Raw genomic sequence first — 25,954 nt, 5'->3', positions numbered from 1 at the left:
GCTACCAATTGAGCTACAGGGACATCCCAATATATGTACAATGTGCATCAAACTTTATGGCATGTTTCTAATCGAACTATTTTATTGTTCTTTTCTCAGATTTTTCAGCACTTCAGAGCTGTGGGACGCTACTGGCGTGTGAGAGTTCTATCCACGTACGGAGGAGGCCAGCCCTGGATCAGGGAATTGTGGCTGTATGGAACACAAGAAGCAGGTATCTATTTGATATTATGTTTGTGTTATGTAGACAAGCGTTAAGGAGGGGCAGAAAGGGTCCTTTTCAGGTGGTGACTTTGTAATCAGGTCTAAGGCCACTAATGATGGTGAAAGTTCACCTATTATGGTCGAAGGTCCTTGATTAAGAATGGCCTTTCAGAAGCTAGAAGCAGGTACTCTGATGTATATGTATGTGTGTGCCGGTAGACAGTACAGGTGTAGAAGTAGTAGAGGAGGGGCAGAAAAGAAAGAGTTTCAGGTGGTGACTTTGCAACCAGGTTATGAAACTTTGCAACTAGGTCACTAATGAAGGTCAAAGGTCACTTATGAAGTTCAAATGCCATTGACTAAGGATGGCTTCTCGTTAGCTGTGGTAAGTGCATGTTTATTAACAACTGTGACTTTGCGTTCAGACAACAGCATGGCAGACTTCACTGTGTATCCCGGACAGAGGCTATCCGGAAATGCTCCGTTGATCCTACGGTCACTGTCCGTGGAGGAGTGCGCTTGGAAGTGCCGAGAAGCATCATTCCAGTGCAGGTACTGTTTTGATATAATATTGCTAACTTAAGTACTTACTTACTTATGCTCTTCGTCCCTTCTGAGACATAAGGCTATGACTTCTTCCCTCCATCTGGGTCTGTCCTGTGCCAAGCTGTCAGCAGTTCCCCAGGACATACCCATGGCCGCCAGGTCGTCTGACACTGTTCTCCTCCATGTGATCTTTGGTCTGCCTCTTTTCCTCTTTCCTGTTGGCCTCCAGTTCAGGGCAACTTTGGGGATCCTGTCTTCTGGCATCCTTAGTACATGCCCAGCTTGTCTGTATCAGTATTTACTTTGAAAGTATATACATAACATATTTACATATGTTTTGCCAATCTACATTTGAAATAAAACTACTTTTATGTGCAGGTCATTCAATTACGTGACAAGTGGAACGACTCGGGAATGTGTCTTCAGTTCGGCGACCAGAGATACCGCCGGCGCTCGTCTTGTCGACGATGCAACCTGTGATCACTTCGAGTTTAGGCGAGGTAACGTCAGCAACAACAGCTGATCAAACGTTTAGAATTGATTCTATCAACGTTAACTGTTTTTACCTTACTCGGGACATGTGCTGTTACCTTTAATGGCAAATGTCCCGAACGGACACGGACACGGACAATACCCCAACCTTCATTTTGCTATGCTTTTTTGTCGTTATCTTATGTATGTATAAGGATACAGGATTATGGAATTTTAGGACTATTTCATTATAGTATTATTAGTAATTCAATCATGTAATATTTGCTATATTTTGTTATAACCTTACCTGTTCCTTCATAATCTCAATGAAAACAACCAGCAGACCAATTTTAGTTTTTAATGAAAAAAATAATTTAAAGAACCTAAAACAGAAAAAAAATAGAAATCTGTGTGCACTATACTAAAATTTCGCTTTCTGCTCACAGGATCTTTAGAGGGCTGGGAGCTGTCTGTGACTGACGTAGCAGAAACCGCTCTGACCGTATCATGGACTGGTACCGAGGTCCCGTCCTATTACCGTCTGAGTTATCGGGAGGGCGACAACGATCTGGTCACCGATGTTTGCCCCCTGCTGACCTCTGACCAGTCAACGATGACGCTGGACAATCTCCATTCCGGGAAGCTGTACAACATCTTCCTGTCGGCTCACCTTGGTTCCGGGAATGTGGTGGTGCTGCAGCAGCAGTCGGAGACGAAGAAAGGTAAGGCTGAATCAGTGTTTCAGTTTGTCTTGTTCTCAATTAGTAGTGTTTAATCTTATTCCACCCTCAACAGGAGTCTTACGTGTCGAACTTTGAAGGTTGAATCAGTACATGTATTTCCCTTTTGTTCTCAGTCAGTAGTATTTAATTTAATCCCACCCTCAACCGGAAAGGATGCCTACGTGTCGAACTTTGAAGGATGAATCAGTACATGTATTTCACTTTTGTTCTCAGTCAGTAGTGTTTAGCTCAATTAAAACCGGTAACCTCAACATAACAGGAAAAGAGGCCTACTTTCTGACAGTTGGTGGTTTTGTAGTTTGAATGGAATGTGGCAATGTTGTAGTCTTTATGTCAATGGATCAATGAGGTGTGCACGTGGAGCTTTAATGAATTATTGCGCTTGAGAGTTGCTCTGTATCAACTTTTTTTCTAATTTTTCAGGAGAAACGTGTGGAGCATCAACGTTTCGGCACATTCCCGGGCGTGACTGCGTGGGGTGGGACATAGTCTCACACCAGGGCGTTTCTCTTCAGTTCTGTGCAGAACGCTGTTGTGCAGAGCCCACATGTCTCTCGTTCCAGTACAGCACACACTCAACCTGCGCATTGAAAACTAGGATCTGCTCAGCCGAGCAGAAACGTTCCTTATCAATCGGCAACATGTATGATCGGATCTCAGGTTGGAGCATTGATATATTATTTATTCACAAATGTAGAAAATAGCCACAAGGCAGAATCCAACATCACTGTTTATATAAAAGAATATGTCATAAGTAATTGATTTGCCTCTACCTACATTTGCATGAAGAGTCCTATAACCCGACTGAATCATACCATGATCCCAAACCATGATCGTGACATCAAGCTATTATTCTATGTACTGGATTGATTGTTTACAGTGTGTTATATGTTTCTCGGCCTCTACTGAGAATCTCCTCCTAGACTACATAGAAGTTCTACCTCACTGTTAGTAATGAATGACATCAAATCATTTTTGCGTCCTCTGTTTTTTCAAAGATCGCCCTCTTGATGTGGAATTTGCTCTTGTGGCTGAGAAGAGCCTCACTCTCATGTGGAACACTCCGAGGCCGACCCCATTGTTTTACGACGTCACCTACGCAAAATGTGATGACGTCGAAAACAAAACATTGCCAGGAGACACCACGAGTCTGACAGTAGACGGACTTCGACGCTCGACGGAGTACAGTTTCACTGTTGTTGCAGTTGGTGAACGAGGCATCAGCGAACCGGTTAAAGCAACAGAGGCAACTTTACCACCAATGGCTTCGTCAGGAGGGTTTTGCAGCTTGGACTCGCCCGTAAGGGGTACGTCATGCAAATAATAAGCTCGTTCATGATTCCAAGTCCAGATGTGCAAGGTCAAAGGTGAAGGCCCCTGATTTGTAAACAGTTCTCGTCTTCACCGGCATTTGATTACAAAGGTTCAGTTTTCTGCTAGGGAGGACAAAAGAAAGTATCTTTTTTTTAATTTGCCAAAATTTGCGACCTTTGCCATGTTTTGACCTGTAATTGACCCCTGATTAATATGGATCTGCTTCATCACTGGCTGGACTGACGCATTAGAACAGGGGTGAGATCCTGGTATCATTCAATTTTCTGGCTGTAGCTCTTTAAAATGCAGGTGTTTCAAAACAAACCTAACAAAGCCAGCTTTGCGGTGGGGTAAAGACCTGAGGTTTGAAATGTAGGTAAATGTGTTTCGAAGTGATTGTTTTTTACATGGCTCATCCATGTATTACATTGGTAAGTTTATCCCCTAATGCCACTGATCTATATGCTCCCCATATTGACTAATTTCATATTTTTTAATTACTTAGTGGACAGCATCAAACTCGAGTATGTTGGTTTCTCTCACTGGTGGCACAATCATCTAGATCATTTCTTTCACGAGGTGAAATCCGACGTGATGACTTTGGAGTTCTGTGCGGAACACTGCAGGAAGGGAGGATATCGCTATGCAGGTGTTTTATCTTTGTTTGTTTGTTTGTTTGTTTGTTTGTTTGTTTGTTTGAACCTTTGTTTATTCACGAGAAGCTCAAAACTGCCTGCAGGCCGCTTTTCATTGAGGTCATAAGAGTGGAGATAAGGTTCAGATGGAATATACGAGAGATACAAATTACATCATTTGAGTACTATTAACGTAAATCACTACATATACATGGTACAAATCATGTAGGGAAAGTTAGCACATGGTCCGTTCTGCCCACTTCGCTATACATGTTTATCTGTTCTGCTACTGAAAAATGTTAACAATACTGCTTAAGGAATACCATTGTTTGTGTATTATGGTGATCAGGTAGACTGTGAAATGCAATGTGCATTTTTAATACTATTAGAGTGAGGATCCACAAAAGTGAAGCGATTCTGTAGTACAGAAGTAATAATATGGAAACACAAATAATAATAAAAACACTGCGAATCTTTCAATATTCAAATTGTATTGATACAGGGGTTCAATGCGGTAACAACTGCAGATGCGGCATGGCCCTTGTTGACCAGTCCTACTACCGATATTGGCGCAGGCGCTGGCACTCCGCGACGCCTTGCACAGGGAATGACAATCAAATCTGCGGTGGCAAATGGTGGTCATCTGTCTATGACGTTGGAGGTACGAATATGCTCCTTTATAATTATTTTGAAAAATGGAGATATTGTTTTGTGTTTGTTTGTTTGTCTGTGTGTGTATTGGTGTGTGATTATCATGAAAAATGGAAATATTGTTTTTGGTGTGTCTGTGTGTGTGTCTGTCTCTGTGTGTATTTGTGTTAATTTTGTAGTCAACATAACTCAAGAACCGCTGGATAGATGACGATGATATTTGGTATGTGGATAGGTGTTGGAAAGACAAAGGTCAAGCATGATTTGGGGCCCCCTGGTATGTGACCTTGGTACTACAGCAGAAATTCCATTTTTGTATCTTTTGACCTGGGTGTGCTATGGTCTTGATTTTTTGATGGCACAGATAGTTTTTGAGGTAAAGAAGAAGAAGTGTAGGTTTGACACCCACGAGCAGCTTGCTCTGGAACTGAAGGGGCGTTTTTGTCCAAATCTTTACTATTCTAATGCTACGGTCTAAATTGTGCCAGTGCCTGTAGGGGTATCGTGGAGCCCCGGCCGGGCCCCGAAGCAAACAATTTGTCCCGGTGTACTGCCGCTTACGGCGTCTATTTGTTATTTGCTACCGGGTCCCAGGTTGATTTTAACCCCAAGTAAAAACAATCCAGGGTTACGCGCGAAAGTGCACAAAGAAATAGCTCATGAACTACCCGACGGGGCCCTTTTTTCCAACTGTGACCGTGGCATAAGACATTTTACAGACATTTGTTATTGCAAACCTATTACCTACCTCACGCATATAGCAAGGATAACGTGTGATTCCTTCCTTTGGCCTCTTATTACTTTACGATCTACTTTGACCAACTAAGAGTAACGAGGCGCAAGAGGCATTGAAGGTTTCGTCATAATGATACCAAAATGTATGTTCTGAAGACATCAATACAATATATTCATACTTTATTAGCGTGAATTAATCCGACGATGATTAACCTAACGTAACGTGATCTAACAGATGACCATGTAAATACCCCTCGCCCCAAAGCAACATTAACCTGCATTTGTTGTTTTTGCAAGATTATGGAATATCGATTTTTGCTTCATTTTCAGAGGTCGGTCAAGAGCAGAGGATTGAAGTTCGAGGGGATTACAGATGCGGACCGGACTATCCACTGCAAGGCACGTCTGTCCAGGCCAAGTGTGACCCTTTTGGGCTTTACCCTTGTTGTTCCGCCATCCATCATTGTGGCAATAGTCAGGGTCACTGTTCCTGTCCGGGCTGCGTAGACTACAGATATTCAGGTAGGTGTTCAAATCAACCTCAAATAGTTTCGAAATTCTTAATTAATCGATGCATCTCTACTGTCGAAAATTGTTTTGTTGTTAAGGTCTCCGGACCTACAGTGTATCTTTACTTTAGTACCTGTAGTTTTGTTCTCAGCTTACACCTTACATTCCATCTTTGAATCCTGTGTGGGCTATTTTGTTTCTTTCTACGTTCGGCTGAAAGATGCCAATGTATTTTAAAAGTACAACTAATTAGGTCTATTGTTTCATAACCCGGGCTCTTTGATAGTAGTGTTTTGCGTATTCATAGGCATTACAAGCAGAAGTATTATAAATCTATATATCTATGTATTTATCTAAATTGTATGTACACATATTGGGTGTGCAAAAGAAATTCATATTTCACCTGGTTTTCTTGCAGTTGAAAAGTTTTGTTGGCAAAAACAGATCAACAAAGGAAACGCTTTGGTGAGCACCCCTCTATTTGAAGATCGGCCAAATGTGTTCAACTTTGGCTATTTCGGAGACAGCGAAGCTGCGTGTGAACAGGCCTGTGCAAAAGAACCACTGTGTATGACGTATACACTTGTTCTCACCACATACGTGACCGCTAGCTTCTCAGGGCGTTGTTACGGGTGGTCTTCAACATCATTGGTCGATGCCTCTGACGTCATCAGTGGTGTCAAGGTCGACTGTCCATCGGAAAGTAAAGGTACGCGTAGTGCTGTGATCAACGTTTCCATTTTTTTTTTACCCAATGAATAGCGATCATGTTTTTGCGCAGAATTTGCTGGAAATTCATGCTTTGTCCAACAGTTCTGTAGTCCTCTAGACATCTAAATATATGTCACACACAGTCTATCAATTCAAACTTTCTACAACTGTTGTAACATCTATTTTTTAGAAAGTTGGAGGCTTTGGATGGTCCTTACTGGTACATACATATCCCTGTTATATCAACATGTAGTCTTGTTTTAATATTTTTCTGTTTATTGTTGGGTTCCATAATACAAATGTATATAAAATCTAAAAGGTGTAACTTTAACTGATGAAAAATAAATGAAACTGTGCAAAAGCCCAGAAAGCCCAAGACATATAATACATGTATCAGCATACCTCAAAGTTATGTAACGTAAAGTACACAATTTTGATGTCGAGTATGCATATATATAGTCGGAAATCAAATCAATATAGAATACCAAGTTGATTCTCACTTTCAGTGTTCAAAACGTAACGTTGATGCTTTTTACGTAGTTTCCCAGGTGGAATGTCCCTGTATGAAGACCATCACCCAACCGGCTGGCACCATTACGTCACCCGGCTACCCCAACAGTTACAGCGGACAGCACGACTGCGGATGGCTGATTCACGCCGAAAAGGGCTTCGTCATCGAACTGACATTCGAGCCTCCATTCCAAGTGGGATCGACTGGTAAGTAACATTTTCAAAAATTGTTTTATTCAGCAACATGAAAAATTAAAAGACACGGTAGGTGCAGACTTTTATGTGTGCATAATTATTACATAGCGTCACCTATGGAAAATCACAGCTAAGAATGATTCTATGATATGATAGATAATATTTCAACGGTTTGGGAATGATTTCATTGTTGCCAGACCCGTCTTCGTGCAGATTGATATCGGGTAAGGATACCATGGTAGACCGTATTATACTAGTATGCATTTAGTCATTGCAGATGTAGTAAGATATCATATTCTTATATCACTGTAATTGTACCTCTGCTTTATTACCATTACCTGTACTTTGCTAGTAAGGTCATAAACGTACAATAGATGTATAGAAAAATGGTCAAGCCAAACTAGCTAAGTTGTAGGGTTCATATTTATATCAGAATAATCATATGTTATGTTCTTTTTCATTCTTCTTAATTTGCCCTTGGGCAGGAAATTGCAATAGAATATTATCATTAACAAATTGGAATTCTGTATTGCGTTTCTGAATATATATTTGCGAAATACGGCATGATGGTTACTTTCTTGATCAGGGGAATTGACGACAACGGCAACTACAACAGACCGAGTAGAAGTCTACGATGGTCCCAACTCCACAGCGCCTTCTCTTGGGACAGTTTCTGGAGGCCAGCCACCCCCTAGGATGTACAGCGCAGGAAGTGACGTCTACATCCGGTTTGTGAGCGTCGGAACCACACATGGGTTTGCAGGCTTCACAGCTGAGTTTAGATGGGTTGGTGAGTGTTGCATTTACAATCCATTTAGCAGCTGTGTAGTTCAATTCTGCGAAGTTAAATCAACAATAGCTTGACTATAATGATAAAACATGGCTGTTAATGATTGTATCCTTGGATAATGCAATGATTAGTTGTGCTGCGACCAAAGTGTTTCTCATTGAACATTCTAAGAATTTCAAATTTGTTTTCTTTGTACTAATTGTCATATCTTTCATGTAGCTGTGTGCATGTTATCGATAAAAATCAGATTTAGTGTACATATGCTTGATTTTAATTTGACACGGTAAAACTATATATTACGTAGTAGCATAGAACATTTTCATTACTACTACATGATGTTGAAAATTGTACCCATTATTCTCTTTTGACTCAAGTTACCAAAACATCAAAATAAAAAACCTACACATTTTCTACCATTACTTTTGTTGACATAATTACATTATATGCTGCATAAATTTATACATGACACGAAATTAAAATGAGATTGTGGTATGCGAATTTCTCCGCAAATGAAAGTGAAGTCGTACAAAATAACGAAAGAGTACAAAAACTACATCGCTTTATATTAACCTGACAAAAACAAATCGTTCATTGATTTATCAATATACAAATGTAAATACTTTACTTTTGGAACTGCATCTGTAAGCAGCGACACCTATAGCTGCAGTGCAAAGTGAACCAGTCAGATTTGCCCATAGGAAGGTGACAGACGGTCATCAAAACGTCGGTGTACATAACACACTTGTTTGTTTTGTATCAAGATCTCCATTAGTGTTCGATTCTAACAAATAGTACGTTGTTGAAGTACAAATAGTTTTGTGACTTACCCACCTGATGCAATTGTTCACTGTCCTAGGTTTACCGGTCCGTCATGGTGGTTTGATGGCAGGACCTTACCAGGGTGTAGGCCTGTCGAGTAGATGGGTTCCTGATAGTTACGTCACCGCGTTAAGTGAAACACCTGGCTACGAGGCACAGCAAGCTCGTCTAAATAATATGGCAAGTGTCTGTTTTTTTGTTTTCCATCACGTCATGCTTGTTTGTTTGTTTGTTTCTGTTTTATTTTGCCAGGGTGACCCAACTCAGTCCACTACACTGCTTTGCAGTGGGGCCCTGGATAACACAATACAATCAGTACAAAAACATAAGTCTAAAATACATATACACCGATACATACAAAATTTACAGAGCCATAATCCATACTCGTAGTCCATATTCCGTTCCTGTCGTAAGGTGAGGTCAGAGGTCAGTTCATTTGTTTCAACATCTTCTTAAACGTTACACTGTTTGGAGTATTTTTTATTGAAAGTGGTAGCTTGTTCCATTCACCAACACCTCTGTGGCTGAACTTTCGCCTTCCACATTGCACATAAAGAGCAATCTGTACCTGTATCTAAATAGCCGGTATAACTGTCATTCGGCGTAACACACCAGTCCCGAAAGGCACGCGGCGTGGTAGCAGCCGGTTATATCACACTGATCGACCTGTCATACTATGCACCTCCATTTGTACGCGTTGTTAGAAGCAATCTATTTAGGACTACCAAGAAATTTGAGACAGTTAAGATGCTCCTACAGTCACATGATACATACACTCAGAATACTGTATCTTGTACCTACAACTACGTCCGCCTTTATGTCTATCTAAATACATGAATGCATTATTTTGTAGATGTCTATATTTGGCTTGGTGAAATTGCTAAAGTTTTAAATCTTTTTTAGATTTTGACATCATTGCCATGATATCCATCATGCTAATTTCAGGTTATAATTGAACCTCCTGACATTCAAGTTCGACAAAATGGTTGATAAAGCATTTGCTTCTTAGGTTTCTGCATCGGAAAGTGGCGGATGGCGACCCACACTTGACCATCTTGGGATTGAGTGGGTGAAAGTTACTTTCCCCACCAAACGTGTCATCTTGGGGATTTCTACTCAGGGGATCCATGGCTCCGCCGACTGTTGGGTTACGTCATACCACGTGCGGTATGGATACCAAGGTGCAGTCCACACCGTGTTACGGACATTTCTGCAAAGAACGGACGACCCTGTGAGTATATCTTGGCATATCAGATCCTTTCCTAAAATGATAGATAAATCCAGGGGGTCCAAAATAGACCTTTATCTTGTCTATTCAAGACCTATCCACACACCAAATATCATCACAACTCATGTAGCGGTTCTTAATCTTATGTTATGCTGTCATACACAAACGGACACACAGAGACACACCACAAACAACTGAACTTTTCGCTCTTATTGCTGAACTGACTGATGAACTGAATAAAAATACATGTGTACTCTTTTTTACACAACCGGGAGATTTATTCCACCGACGTTTCGGTGACCATCTGTCACCTTCTTCAAGGCAATTTTGACTGGTTCACACCGTAATGCAGCACAGGTGTCGCTGCTTATACATAATAATGAGATGCATTCCCATGCAAGTCAAAATATTTCCATATGTACAATCACAGGGGATGACATAGAGATCGTCCGTGGAATAAATCTACTGGATGTGTAAAAAAAAGTCTTTTTATTCAGTAACTTACCAACCTGATGACTGATGAACTGTTTAATCTGACCAACTGTTTTTGGCTGTTCCAGGATTTTCGTGGAAACTTTGACGCAGACACGGTTGTCACTAACATGTTCAGCCAACCCATCGTGACGGACAAAGTGTACGTTTTCCCCCAGGCCATGGTCAACCACATCTGTCTGCGATTCGAGCTACTGGAACCGGCACCAGGTACTTCTCTGTGCCGATCAAACTGTTAGTTTTTTTTCTTAAACAAGTTTTAACTGTAATTTCCAACACAAGAATTGGACTTACCCACATTTTTGACTGTACGACACCAGTCTCTGTCAAGGAGTGTACTAACTGCATTACATGACGTCATCCCAGCGGTGGATTGCTCACTCCTTGACAAAGACTGGTGTCGTACAGTCGAAAATTTGGGTGTGTCCAATTCTTGTGTTGGAAATTACAGTTAAAACTTGTTTTAGAATGATTTCTACCAACACAGATGAACTTTCAACTTTAAGCTAAAACTGATAGCCATGTCAACTAATATTAGCATTATCAGAAATCGTGGTATTGAAACTTACGATGTATTATTTATTGTTAAAACATATTTAAACTTCACCATTGCCGTCGTTCATTTTCGTTGTGCAATTTGTACAATTGAATTTTTATTCACCTGTATTATACATGACCTCCCAAATTTGTGTTCTGTTTCCCTGGCATATGTTCCCTTTTGAAATCAGCCCTATTCTGCTGAAGGTACTGAACATATGTATCCAAGATTGATAGATAAGATACTTAAATAAAGATAACGTTGTTAAGCTTGGGCTAGATCACTATGATGCTTGCTTCAACAGCAGAGCAAAAGAAAAAAAAATTATATACGTTTTGAAATCCATCCCTTTCCTTCCCTTCCACAACTTGCAGATACTTACTTATTTATACTTACTTACTATACTATGGCCGTTTCCAAAATCTATCCAGTTACTTGCGTATCTTGTCACCAGGGTGTCTAACGTTCATCAACGTATCCCTTTCTGTGTTTACTTTAGACACGTCAACCTCCGTAAATGTGGCAGATCTCTCTAACGGTGGTCTCTGTACGACCGGTGGAGGTCAGGAATGCACAGCGCTCATCGATGGGATGTTGGGCCCGGGCTCCGGACTGTGGAGTCCTTCCGTTAGCACCGATTACATCCGGGTTGTGCTCAGCCAGTGGTATGTCATTCACAGGTAAAGTTTCACACTTACATGTAACGTATACTTAACTTGCAGATATAATAATCACAAGAGTATTTGTTCAACATTAAAATGTGACATTTCATTTTCACTTTATACATTTTGCATCTACACAATCAAGAATGGAGCTATTAATTCATTTATCTATTTCATCATAAGATGGCCTTAACTTGTAAAATACATGTTTCAGATGTCTTTTAATACATTCGGATAGAATCAAATATCTTAAGCTCCTGCAATATCATTCTGTGATTTTTGTGTAAAGTTAAGGTGATATGATGTAAATATCGTTTAAGGCTAAGGCTTTGTGCAACTTGTCCCAAATGGTAATTTTAAGATATGCGTGTTGTACATAGTTCCTTTTCTGTTATTAAAAGGGTCCGCATCATGCAAGGAAACGACCCGGCCGCCAGGATCGCGACATTGAAATTCTGGTTCTCTGAGAACGAATTTAGCTCAACTCATGTAAGTGTGAATCACACATTTTGATTGGTTGATTGAGTGATTGGTCGGTTGATTGATTGATTGATTGATTGATGGGTTTTTCAAACCTTGCTGATAACGTTGTGGTTATAAGGGGCATTCGGAAAGGCATGCTTGTGTACGTACATTTGATTCTGCATGGGCATGTCAAATTTCATTACTGTGAACTAAGAGACACCTTCTGTTTTTTTGTAGGAACCATTAGTGCAACTTGAACAAAGAAGTGACAGCGAGGTGGCCGCCATGTTGTGGGATGACGTCACATTTCCACCAGATTACGTCACATTTCCCCTGCTTAGAACGCGGTTCGTTTCGATGCAGATTATAGCCATGCATACGGGAGACATCACTCAAGCCGGGATTACTGAGTTAGAAATTTATAGTGTACCACAGGAGCATGAAAGTAAGAATATAACATTTCATGATACTATTTATCGTTCAGATATCTATTCATCGTTCATTTATCAGTGACATGAATATATGCCCTTAATAGCTGAATAATTTAAGTAACAAAGTAATTGTTCATATGTTTCTGATATCACGATATTTCTTTTCTAGATTGTATTTTGCTTTATGTCACGTTAAACGTTATAAGTCTTTTGAAATGTAAAACTGTTAGATAATTTTGATAGAAGCCAAATACTAATGAAGCATTCAAAAAGGTATGTTCCCGTCAGATTTTGTTCACCCCAAAGCTTCAAGTAGAGTGCCAAGCAGGATCATTTCATTACTTTATTTTGGGAACGCATATATGACAATACCTATCTTTAGGACCGCATTGTTAGCAGCGACACCTACCTGTACTGTGGAATATTACCAGTCAGTAATGACATGAGGAAGATAACAGACTTTCTCTGAAACGTTGGATCTTTATTCTAGATACATTCTGATTGTGAATGAAGAGCATTGTTATCTTGTGATGTGAAAGATGTATTTTGACAAACAGTTTCGTAAATGCTTTATACTTTTCAGCTCTTTGTCCTCCTGGGTGGATTCCCAAAGGCTTCTCTTGTTACTTCGTCAGCTTCGAAGCGAGTACTGAAGCCTCAGATCAGGTGTGTTCCAGACTCCAACCTTTACCCGGAGTGGTCCCTCGTCTTGCTGAACTTACCTCTGACGAAGAGAGGTCGTTCTTATCCCGTCATGCGACAAACGTCATGGAAAAGTCGACTGTCGGAGCGGTGGGTTTAACTCTCTTGTGTACGCCATATCCGGACTTAAAATCATTACGTAAAAGAACCCAACATACCTATCGAGAAAACTAGGGATGGCCCGGTGTGCTTGGCTAAATAGGCTAGTTGTAGCGAAGCCACATTTTGCACTTCTACAAGCTAGTTGAAAAAGAATTATGTTTGACATCAATTGAGGATGACTGCTTTACCTATCATTACGTACCCGATGTTCTGCAGGGACGGAATCACGAAGCATGTTGATTTTTTTATGAACATTCTATTTCTGTTTAGATCACAAGAAAGTAAATGATCACTCTATTACTAGCTTGCCTGTCTTTGCTCGAACGAGGTTGAACCAAGGAGGTCAAAATAAGATTTTAACCTCCTTTGTTGAACTTATGATTTGTTTCACTCTTTTTGACAGGGCCTGGGAATAGTGCAAGTTCAAGATTACTGCTTACAAACAGGACAAGACTCTATCACACCGTGTCCCGTTTCTAGACCATACATTTGTGAGTTCAACTACAAATGTGAGTATGAAAACGGTGTCATGGTATGACTGGAGCATGTAAAGCAAATATGTCTGAAATAATCTATGGACCTAAAATTTAGCTTTACCTTTGAATGAATCAAAGATTAAAAAAAAGTTCTACTGCGGTACCGTAGAAAACCACTAGGGGACACAAAAATAAGAATTAATTGTCCTTCCACTTGTCAACACCTACTCTCATATCAAATATTATAAAAGAGTCAACCACAACTTAGAGAGTTATGCTGTCCAAAAAACAAGCAAACACACCCACAAATAACAAGGAAAAGGGCTAAGAGGTTGTTTGTGGTATACCGTTGATACTTAAGTTTTGGCTGGGGTGGTTAGATAGTCGAATTTGATCATGCCTGTTTGACATCTTTGTATTTGTATTTGTTTATTGACAATGAGGACAAGTCATTACACTGGGTCAGCCTAGGCAGCTCTCGCTGGTAACAGCTGACCCACAAATACAGACGAACATACAAACATAACCTGCAGTAAAATGCATCTTAAATGCTAATGAGTCTCAAAATCATTCTTACTTCAGACGACGCCTTACCAAGGTCCTGCCGTGAGGCTCTGGACAGAGCTCGTATACTCGGCGAGTATCCTCATCACGGAATCTACCAGATAAGGGTCAAGAACAGAGTTCTGCGCGTGCACTGCGACATGTACAGAGACGGGGGAGGTTGGACACTTCTCGTAACAGCCACTACGAGGGAACGCTGGGAAGGTCACGTGACGGAACGCCATGTTGGATATCCCTCAGTCAGCCATGACTATTCCATCCTTGGTTTCGGTGACATGATCAAGGACTCGTTCCCTGGGAAGAAGTTTCACGTAAGTCAGCACAAGAAAACCTTCTATAGATTTTCTAAACTCTAACTGTAAGTAGAACTTTTCATATAGTAACTTAAAATGTTTGAAATTCCTGTCATCTGAAGTCATGACAAATGAACTCCGCTCAGATGATTGCACAGCAAATGTGGAAAGAAAGTTAAAATGTATTGCAGTATTGCTGTTTTATTGTCAAATTAATCAATTATGTAGTCAGTTGTTGCGCTTCTTTGTGCGTAGTTATGTGTGTCCGCAGAGAGAGGGAACTCGTGTTATAGTTCCGCAAAAATATCATTTAAATGCTGGTTCTTACTATGGTTTGTAAATGATACCTGCGTTACGGCACAAAAGCCAAGTCATAATCCTACTAAGCTAGTTTCTATCTTTTCTTCCATTCCAGTTAATCCAGAAAAAAAAAATGATATAAGATTATCTGACTGATCTCCACAGTACCGTATCGAGGCCGGACCAAACAGGCATTGGGGAGGTGTGTGGGAGGCGCCGAAGAACTACTCTTTAGTCCACGGTAATCCCCATCAGACTGATGTAAACATCCTCAGGCGTTACGGGCCCTGGACGCACGGGACTGGGTCACTCGGGCACAGGGTGCCATGGGTTCCAAACTCTCCCGTAAGTTAGTTGGTTATCAATTACTATTGGTTAAGAACGGTTAACAATGCATGTTCATATTCACATATACAAAAAAAAAACATTCACACACTATAGGTGATATACTTACGTACATCAACGGCACCACTCAATAGAATTTACAACATGAAACATGATGTACATAATGCAATATACATATGATAAAATAAAATAAAGTAAATACACATACAAGATGATTCAAGAAAGGGGAACGTAGACATCTAGATTCAGAAACTATCATGACTATGCCATATCATGACCTCTGATTTGATCGTTGGGACGCATGAGGTCAAATTACACTACATCCGCACATATACATACAGCAACACACCAAACTTTTCATCTGTGCCATCATAACTGTCTAATATTGGCTTTGTTTAGAAACTCTTTGTCTAATTCTTCACATAATATTTTCCCCAGGCCTCCCCTGCCCTGTTGACCACATCGAGCCTGGCCGATGAAAACATACCCTGGGGAACCTTGGTGGCAAGGGAACCTCGGACAGAAGATAAGAACATCACAAACATGATAGCAGATGAGCTGTCCACACAAGACATTAGCGTCCGGTACTGGATAAGAGAAGAGGCTGATCTAGGTATGTGTATCATTTCACTTCATTTTTAGCTTGTAAAAATACGGATGCATACATACTAAAGAATTCTGCAGTTTCTTTTCTTTGTTTCTTTCTTTTTTGCTTTTATATATTTGTTTATTTATCTATTCATTTAGTTATTTATCTATTCATTTTCCTTGACCAAAAATATTAACAGACATCGATAAATAGATAATGTCTCCCTTGATTGGCCACAGGAAATAGATGAATATTAATATCATATTCAAATGTATCAGACACTTTTTTAACCAACATCCTACTGATGTTGCACTCTATAAGAACTTCATAATTCATAAAACACATTTGAATAGGACACTATGGCTGGTCAGATCGTTTTGTATAACATTTTCTATATGTACAAATGATACATCCAAGAATGATGTCAAAACCTATTGAAGTAACATAATGCTAAATTTGCAAAGGAATTGTCAAAGCATTTTACATATGTACTCAATCTACACTAATAAAACAGTTACAATCCAACAACTGCCAAACATTGGTCAATTTGTTTATCTTATGTATCGTCGTCGTTTGTATTTGCTGTAAGATGCCATGTTTTTTATAATTCGTGTAACTCTTTTGCAGATGAATTGAATTGCCAGACGGGTTATGGTAGATGGGGAAATGGGGAGGTTTGCTATAAATGGATAAACTCGAGGGCAGCATATGGTGCGAAGTGCACCTCCCACGCCTGGCCAAGGTCAAAGCAACAGCAGGTAGGACTCCAATGACCTTTCGGACTCTAATGCCTTCCCTTTATCATTGTTTCTAAGCTGTCGCATTTCGTATGTCATATTCTATATTTGATGTTAGAAGCAACATCCGAATGTGGATGTCATAAATCATTGCGTCAATGGCATGTAGACGTCAAAAGTGTAGAATCAGCCAATTTACCCCAAAATAAAATTTCAACTTTTTGACTAGGTTTTGACTTACATGTATTGTCGTGTTACACATGTCAAAGTCACTTTAGACACTAAAGACTTAGGAGACATAGGGAGTTTTATTCTTTGCTGTCACCTTGGATAGATTAGATATATGCCAGGCATCCTTTTGCCTGTCACTCGACTCAGGAGAAGATGAGAAAATGAGTATCTAGCTTCGGTTAGGGGCATCTTCTCAGATAGGACGTGAAGCTAAATGTTCTGTGTTTGAGACGAGCAACACCTCGAGCACGTCAAAACTCACTGTTCTTATCAAAAATAGTAGGGGTAGATAAAACTTTACAGTCAAGTCTCCGAATATCTTGAAAAGGTGATAGTCACCTGTTATGTCAATCCTTCCAAGGGTCCATAAAATCAAGGCAAATTTCAACAATATATAGATAAAAAGGTATATTTCTCTCTAGGACCTGATTGCTTGGAAACTACAAGGAAAATACCAGGATCAGTCATTCTGGATTAAAAACGACACAGTAGCTCACACAGACAACAGCAGTGGGGCCTGGCTCCCTGTTATGTCAATCGTTCCATGGGTCCACAAAATTAAGGCAAATTTCAACAATATATAAATAAATGGTATATTTCTCTCTAGGACCTAATTGCTTGGAAACTAGACGGAAAATACCAGGATCAGTCATTCTGGATTAAAAACGACACAATGGCTCACACAGATAACAGCAATGGAGCCTGGCTTCCAGGGTTCCAAGATGCATCTACGGAGAATACCTGCCCCTATGTTGACCATACGAAGGGCTACGGTTGGGCAACAACAGACTGCACATCCGATAGGAAGTCTTCTCTTTGTGAAGAAGGTACGGTTTAACTTTTCACAATGCAGATATGTACTATACAGTAGAATCGGCATCAAGATAGTTAAAAAAAAAAAAAATCATTCACACTCCGAATTGTCCATACCCAAGTAAATGTGTTGCTTTTTCTCAAGAATGAAATGTAGTACAGTGAAATTTGTACCGTGTAAGAATATTAGTTGTCAGTGTCTATTTGAAGAAGTAATTTGACATTTACTGACTGTATTCTTGGACCCAAACCTTTGCCGCCAAAAAGTGATTATCACTGTAACTGGCTGTTTCCCACATTTGTTTTTAACAGGGTGCAAGCAAATAAGAAGTTCTGGGCAATCGGTGTTGACGGTTGCTTTGACGCGGTCCAGCACCTTTACATTTTATGTCAAACCGACAGTGAACGGTTTATGGTGGAAACTTTTTCTCTGGGCCCATGATTTTCAAGAGAGGTACCAAATACGCATGTTCGGGGAACAAATTAGCCTGGCCAGAATATCTTTGGGTGTCCTCGACATGACAAATACATTTCCATACAACGTGTTCTCCCTTGAGGCGGAGGAATTTCACAAATTTTGGGTTCGCCTGGCCGATGGAAAAGTGTCAATTGGAAGAGGTGGAGACCTGCAACCACTAGTAGAGCTGGCAGACCCAGAACCCCTACAGGGGCCTCCGTGGTATCTAGCCATCAGAAACGAGCCTGGGTACGAGATTGACTGGAAGTTCTGTGATCTAGGTGAGTGTAAAGGTTCATTGTTGCATTATACATAGCCAGGATGCCAGACTTTTTCGAGGGCCGAAACGAGCCAGCTCCTCGGTTCCAAGGCCAACATGCACCCGATGAAATTTTCCCAGAGCCCCTTGAGTTAGATCTTGAGCAACAATCAATTTACGGGGCTGTTTAGTTTGTCTTCTAGGCTGCACTAAACATTTTTACAAGCGTTGTTACAAACATTGTTGTCAATATATTCCCCATCAACACACAATGATGATCAGAAGAAACAAGTTTGAAAAAAAATTGTTGAGGGAAGAGAATCCATTGTCCCTAAACATGTGAAATTGACACATATCATTACAAAATTCCATTCCGTGTTGCTTTTGCCAAGTACAAATATGCTCTTATTATTATTACCATCCTCCAGTCCCTGGCTATTGCAATGCTGCGGGTGATGACTGCAGACGAAGATATCGAGATGACTGTACAGATGGAATCACCTACTATAGCTGTCCACGCAATGAACCTGATAGTATAGGTATGTATTCATATATTCTAGTATATATAGTGTATTTAGAAATGGTCTTCCTTATTGCTTTGTGAAGGTAAAACAGCAGTCCTTATTAAGATCCAGTGTGGTCATTTTCCAATTGGATAACGGTGCAATGTGACTTCGGCAAGGTTCGCGTTTTTGGTCGGAGCTCATCGCGTCGCCATTCCTCTCATGGTAAGGCGTGTCTTGGACCCTTTACGTGAATAGACAGAGACGTAATTCTCAATAGCTCACACATTTACGGGATCAAAGGCTTAATGCCCCCTCCAAAGAGCAGCATCAAAACCTCTTGAACAGCAAATGACATTTTTACAGTACAGTACATTATAGTATACGTAAAAAGCAGCTAAGTATGTAAGATTGAATCGTTCGGAGCAAGTCTGACGAAGTTCAAAATTTCATGTTGCAGCGTCCCCATCATGCCAGAGTTCTCCGCAAAGTCTTGGTATGGAGACCCGAGAGATTGAAGATAATCAGATAGAAGCATCAACGAGTAACGACATTGCTCCAAACGCCCGTCTCAATTCAAAACGTAAGTATAGTTCCATATATCCATATATCAAGTAATCTAAACATCTAAAGCATCACTTCATTTGCATAATCATTGTTGTTGGCTAAAGACCCGCTGATTAACAAATCTTGCTTAGTGTAACTGACGAAAAGTAGTGAATACTACATGAAACGTTGACCGTTTCCAAAGTCATATCCAGTTGCTTGATAACTGCTATATGGCGTATCTTATTACCCGGATGTCTAATCAAGTAGGTTAACAATGCTTTAACCTCCTTGGTTCAATCTCTAAATCTACTAATTAGCCTATGATTGTGTTGGGTTAAAAGCTATATACTCAATAATGAGTTGTTTATCTAAATGTTCCTTTTATCGGCTTGAGGGAGGGTTAATGTAGTTTTGCTTGTTGTACAATAATATGAAAAGCATAAAAAATCATAAAAGAAAAGAATGAAAATCTAACCAAACCGCCAACACAGAATTACAGACGGAGAAGACATACTCTGCATTTGCCAGCAAATATAGGCTTGTTGATATCATAGACCCAGAATAACTAATCTTATCATCTATTTATGAGAATCTTTGTACTCCGTGCTCATCTGAAGCAGCTATTTTATCTTAATTCATAAACTTAAGGTGTTGACTGGCTTGTGAGATCTCCTGATTGGGTGATGAATGCATCAGTCTCCGTACTGGTAGGAGAAAGTCCCGACAAGGTTCTTGATAATATTCATCAGACCTTCTGGAACCCAATACCCCCATTTTACATCATCTTCGACTTTGGGATGCTTCATACTCTGTCCAAGATTGGCATTTCTAACTACGGAGACACAACCCACGACGTCTTGGCGTTCAAGTTCCAAAGATCGACCAGTTCTGACTCGAACAACTTGGACTGGGAAGATGCGGTGACCGTGACAAACGTGGAAGGAGGCATCACCACGCGACAGGAGTTTGGTGGGTTCTCAGCCAAGGGACGGTTCTGGAAGCTGCTCATCACGGACACGCACTCAGTGCACCAGCCTTACATACGTGAAGTGGACTTTTTTGGAGCAGAAGGAGGTAGGCTGCTGGTACTTTGTGAATCAATCATTCGCGAGCATCAGGATCTGATGCATAGCGGCTACAGACATGCGTAGCTAGGTCACGCCATGTTTGTCTACTCTCGCCATAGACCCTCCAGTCGGTTCTGGTGATCCCCAGCCCTTTGTGAATGCACGTTTTATCGAGTCATTTGTGGCTTAGTTCAAACCATAACTTGTAATACTGTACCAATAAGTATGTCAAATGTCGAGACGGGGGGCGGTACAGGCTATTTCTTGCAATTTTGACCACTTGCTAACGCGGCGTGACCTGATGAAGACTGCAATTATATTGATTTTGGTGTCAAAATAACATGCATTCTCCTACGCATGTTTCTGTTTTGATGTATGCAAAGCTTTTGTAAAAACAGACATAAACCTGTCCTATGCACATTGACAACTGTATAGATAAGATAAAACGTTTGGTAACTTGTGCAACAAAAACTATAATAGTTAATGTAACCTACAAAACAAAGGTATGAGAATATGTACAATTACTTGTAATATCTATGGTAGATAAGTTTTTTAGAATATCTTTAGAATATATCATGACTGGGAACTTTTTAATGTACTGTTCTAATATCTACAATGCAGGGATGGTAATCAAAATTGCAAGTCAATATATAGTTAACTTTGCTCCTTTGATGCATTGAGGAGAACCTTGAATGTATATAAGATGACACATCTTAACCTTTTTTTACAGCCAAACCTGAGCCACCACCGCAGATGATAATTTTCCCCGCTCCTCGCAGCATCAGTAACTACGCCAAGATGTCGCCTGCAGTTGTCAGGGACTTAAGCATGTTTACCCTCTGTCTGCACATGCACACAGACCTGAGCTCTAGCAGTCCCAAAGGTGGATTGGTCAGCTACGCTGTTGGTTCTGTTCAGTATGCAAACGAGCTACTCTTGTACAGTGAAGTCAACGGATTTCACGTAAGTTTATAACCCCTCTTCATTTAAGAGTTAAGAAACTTAAATTTGATCAATCAGTTCTCGTGGGGCCGTGTGGCGTAACGGCAGTGTGTTCGACCCAGAACCCAAAGGTCCCGGGTTCGAATTCCATGACGCCACCGATGTTGTACCCTTGGGAAAGGCACGAATTGCCTCACCACACCCCACAACACCCCACCCCACCCCACCCAGGTGTAAAAATGGGTTATCGTTCTGTACGTGGTATTGTTATTGTAATTCATAAAAACGTGAGTGCAGTGACATGTCGTCTTGTCTGTCCAACGGCAGAATAAAAAAAGTCTCCGTTGTTGCTTTATTGTGTATACTTATGCCTGTCTGCTTCATTGATGTAGAAAATTTGCTCCAAAAAAGATTGATCTTGTCACTGAGTCATTGAGTCACTGAGTCTTTCTTATCAATACCAGATATTCGTTTTCTTATATAATCAGCAATGTGTTGTAGCTAATCATATAGTAAATCAAATTGGCTTTCTTCCAGTTATGGGTAGATAACCAGAAGGCTATCACTGCTGATCTGCCCGTTTGGGACGGCGGGTGGCACGCCATATGTGCTACCTGGCGCGGCACCGATGGACGCTGGCAACTCTACGCTGACGGCGTGCTTGGGGATTCAGGCGTGGGTCTCAGCGTCGGAGGTGCAGTGGACAGTGGGGGTACATGGATCCTCGGTCAGGATCAAGACGCAGTCGAGGGAGGCTTTGACGTGTCTCAAGCCTTCATTGGAGAACTGTCACAGGTGAAGGATATTGGAGTTTTCTTTTTACACAACCAGTAATGTCTCATTTGCTTACGTTTCTATGTCTGTTTTTGTTAACTGCGATGGACTCTGTGTTAATCTCTGCTATTTCAGTATCGAGTTATGCTATGATTTGATATATACTTTCTATATGCAACCAATTACTATTTTGTCAGCATTTTGTTACTAATATTATTGTCTGACTTGTTGTCATATTGCTATTGTTATCACTTACTACTATAATTATGTTATGAATTGTTATATTTATGTTATTTTTTGTTAATCTAGATGGGGGAAGACCTTGTATAAGCCATCGTGGCTTTTTTTCTCCCCCCAGCACGTGTATTTTTTGTTCTATTCTTTTCAATTATGTACTACAAACTGATTTTAATATGTGCAAATAAATCAAATCTATCAATCAGAATCAACCTTTATTGTGAAACCAACTTTGCAGGCATGTCTGAGGACACATCTGAATTTCATTAGATTTCTTACAATTTTATATTTTTGAACTCACATATATTAAAAACTACCCTTTAGACGGACTATCAAACATCTTCCTCAGAGCTACTGACTGGAGTACTGCTTCTCGCCGCTATTTGTAGCCGAGGTAGGTGGCGCTTTAGAAAACCCAAATATCCTATGTTCTACCAACCTGATGGAATTATTTTCGGATGTCACAGGTGAACCTCTGGGACCGCGTGCTGTCTGCAGATGAAATAGGGACAGACTCGTCAGTGACCTGTGGTCACCATGGCAACGTGATTGACTGGACAGCCACGAGCGTACGAGATTTCGGACTGGTCAGCCGTGATCGTCATCTGCAATGTGGCAAGTGGTCAAGCTCATTGTTTATGTAAAATATTATAACCAGCTAAAAAGTGAACGTACCTTTTTATGGTGCTTTGCAATTTTCATTCACATCGAAAATACAATTTTGTTATAGCTGTCATGAAATGTTTACTTGTATGTGTAGATGCTTAATTGTATACATGTGCACAGTGGCGTCTGTGTGGCACAGTGGCAGAGCATCCGGCTATGAACCAATAAGACCCAGGTTCAATCCCCAGTGGAGTACCCAGACATGTCCGGACATACACCCAGACGTTGTGCCCTTGGGAAAGGCACTTAACACACATTTCCCATGTCCTAAGCCCAGTAGTGTCACAGATGAAGTGTTTGGGTTGGCGTTAGGAAGGGCATCCAGCCGTAAAAACTCTTGCTACAAAAAAGACTTGCACTTGATGAGGAGTTCTGGGGCTCCCCCATCCATGTGCAAGCACGTCCAACCCCCATATGATGGGGAACAAAAGACGTTAAATTGGATAGAGAGAGAGAGTATGTGCTATAATATTATGCATACATGTATTATGTATATGTGTGTACTATGTTTCACAATGTTGAAGTCTGTTACATGAATCACATTTGCATTTTGCCATCTTTTCCAGATACACAAAACGTTGACGAAATGCTAAACGATAACAAGAAGTCAAAACAACTGTTCGCCGTATTGAATTTCATTGTAGATATCAGCCCCTTTTCATGACAGCTCATAATTTTTTGTCTCTAGGTCAAACTGACGTACTGACTAGCGTCGCACTTGGAAGGACGTCAACTCAGTCAAGTACTGCGTACGGAGCACTGGCCAGCCGAGCAACTGACGGCAATACTGACTCCAACTTCGGAGCTGGCTCCTGTACGCATACGTCAGTCGATGATATAGACCCTTGGTGGCAAGTAGACTTAGAAGCTCAGTTTCCCATTAAAAAGGTTGTCATTTTCAACCGCGTGATCGCACCGGAACGGATCAACCCATTCTACCTTCACATCGGTGACTCGATTATTGTGAGATCAAATCCGAAATGCGGAGGAGAGCATCGCTTTCCTGAGACCTGGCCGCGAAGTATAGACATCTGGTGTGATGGTATGAGAGGACGATACGTAGGCGTCCAGCTGTATGGTACCAATGAGAGACAGTTGACACTCTGCGAAGTACAGGTCTTCACCGGTGAGCTTTATTCTCTTTATTTATCATTACCTCCGTGAAGAAAGGGCGGTATTGGTTGTGATATTCGTGTATGTTTGCTTTGGGGTGTTTTTTGTGGTAGATATTTGAATATTTTAGAGTGACGGGATGACTACTGGTAAAGGGGCTACCTAGATGTTTTGCAGATCGAATAAAGAAATAAAGAAAAAGATACCCCAATCTGTTTATTCTCTGTAATTTTTGACAGCCCTTGTTAAAACTAGGTTCGGATGTAATGAAATAAAAGTATACTAAAATGCCTTATCTTTCAATATCTGTATCCCCCTCTTCACCCCACCCCCAAGTCCTGATTTGTCATACACTGAATCCGTTTCAAGGGTGTGAAATGATGATTGATTGATTGATTGATTGAATTATAATCACAACCATTCCCCGTCCTAAATGACCATATATTGAATCCGGTACAAGTGTGTGCAGCAATGTTTGATTGATTGATTGATTGATTGATTGATTGATTGATTGAATTTTCCAGGGCACAATCTCCCCAAAGACCACACACTTCGCGGGCATGTATAATGTGTATGTTATTAGTCCAAAGCGGCCAACCTCACTACTATCCTCAATATGAAATTTGAAACTTCTTTGTATCATTCATTATATACTAGACATCGCGACCGGAGGTGGATGGATGCCTCCTACTTGGTACATTCAAGACAACGGTGACTTCTGGAATGGAGTAGACAGCTATGACATTTGGATTGGAGTGAGACTCTCCACTGCGAAACTTATCATCGGCATCTTAACCCAAGGTGCGGACGACGAACACTACGTAACGTCTTACAAGATGTCTTATAGCGACGATGGAAACGTCTTCGAATTTTACGAGCGAGATTGTGAAGAGAAGGTACTTCATTTTTTAGTTGTGGTTCAATTATACGTGCTACATTTTACACTCGGTTTTCCTATATCTACAAAGACCAATTTGTGTTTGCTAGATGTCACTATACTTCACGGTATCAAACTGTTGGGTTAGATGAAACAGGCAACAACAATGTACCTTCCAGATAGTCTGATATTTCTGTTTTGTTCTTCCTACTCCAGATCTTCTACGGAAACACAGACGGACACACCATAGCAAAGAACATCTTAGAGCAGCCGGTTACCGCATTGGCCGTTCGACTACATCCCCTTACTTGGCATAGAAGCAAGGATCCTGGCCTGCGATTCGACTTCTTGACATGCCAAGGCCAAGGGCGAGGTTAAACCACTTTTACGATAGGGATTATTGTCATGATTTTGTTTTCGTTGTTGTTGTTGTTGCCCTTGTTTTTACCTCTAGTATTTTGCTAGACGTGCTCTCTATTTGCTGGGTTTCACTTGGTTTATGTTCGTGTCGGCGATCTCTGTGTGTGTTGTTGGATCATGGAAGTGTTTCTTGGTTGCTGTTAATTGTTATCGCTATCGTTAGCTGAACTGTTGTTCATTACATGTACAAGAAAGAAGCCTTTGTTTCACAACGTGTTGAGTCAAAGAATGTGTCTACAGCATATAGTCAAAGATCTTTCATGATACAGACAGTACAGTTTACGGAAA

The 25,954-nt window shown here is 40.6% G+C and overlaps 2 protein-coding genes across 2 annotated transcripts; both read left to right on the top strand.

The window, feature by feature from the left end:
- The first annotated feature begins 12,149 nt into the window (after positions 1–12,149).
- Positions 12,150–16,794, top strand: LOC136424649 (uncharacterized). The gene is made up of 8 exons (XM_066413274.1): positions 12,150–12,243; positions 12,457–12,664; positions 13,234–13,442; positions 13,858–13,963; positions 14,513–14,805; positions 15,253–15,432; positions 15,871–16,045; positions 16,649–16,794. Exons 1-8 carry the CDS (start codon positions 12,166–12,168, stop codon positions 16,792–16,794), a joined length of 1,395 nt encoding a protein of 464 aa, XP_066269371.1. The 5' UTR covers positions 12,150–12,165.
- Positions 16,795–17,600: 806 nt separating this feature from the next.
- Positions 17,601–25,624, top strand: LOC136424648 (uncharacterized). Its single transcript, XM_066413273.1, has 10 exons — positions 17,601–17,816; positions 18,115–18,540; positions 18,947–19,057; positions 19,482–19,604; positions 21,368–21,600; positions 22,117–22,374; positions 23,058–23,205; positions 23,945–24,382; positions 25,027–25,265; positions 25,463–25,624. Exons 1-10 carry the CDS (start codon positions 17,663–17,665, stop codon positions 25,622–25,624), a joined length of 2,292 nt encoding a protein of 763 aa, XP_066269370.1. The 5' UTR covers positions 17,601–17,662.
- The last annotated feature ends 330 nt before the right edge of the window (positions 25,625–25,954 follow it).

This window comes from Branchiostoma lanceolatum, chromosome 18, assembly GCF_035083965.1.
Source record: "Branchiostoma lanceolatum isolate klBraLanc5 chromosome 18, klBraLanc5.hap2, whole genome shotgun sequence".
Classification (NCBI taxonomy): Eukaryota; Metazoa; Chordata; class Leptocardii; order Amphioxiformes; family Branchiostomatidae; genus Branchiostoma; species Branchiostoma lanceolatum.
The sequence above is the reverse complement of the archived record's forward strand: the minus strand, read 5'-3'. Positions and strand labels throughout refer to the sequence as shown.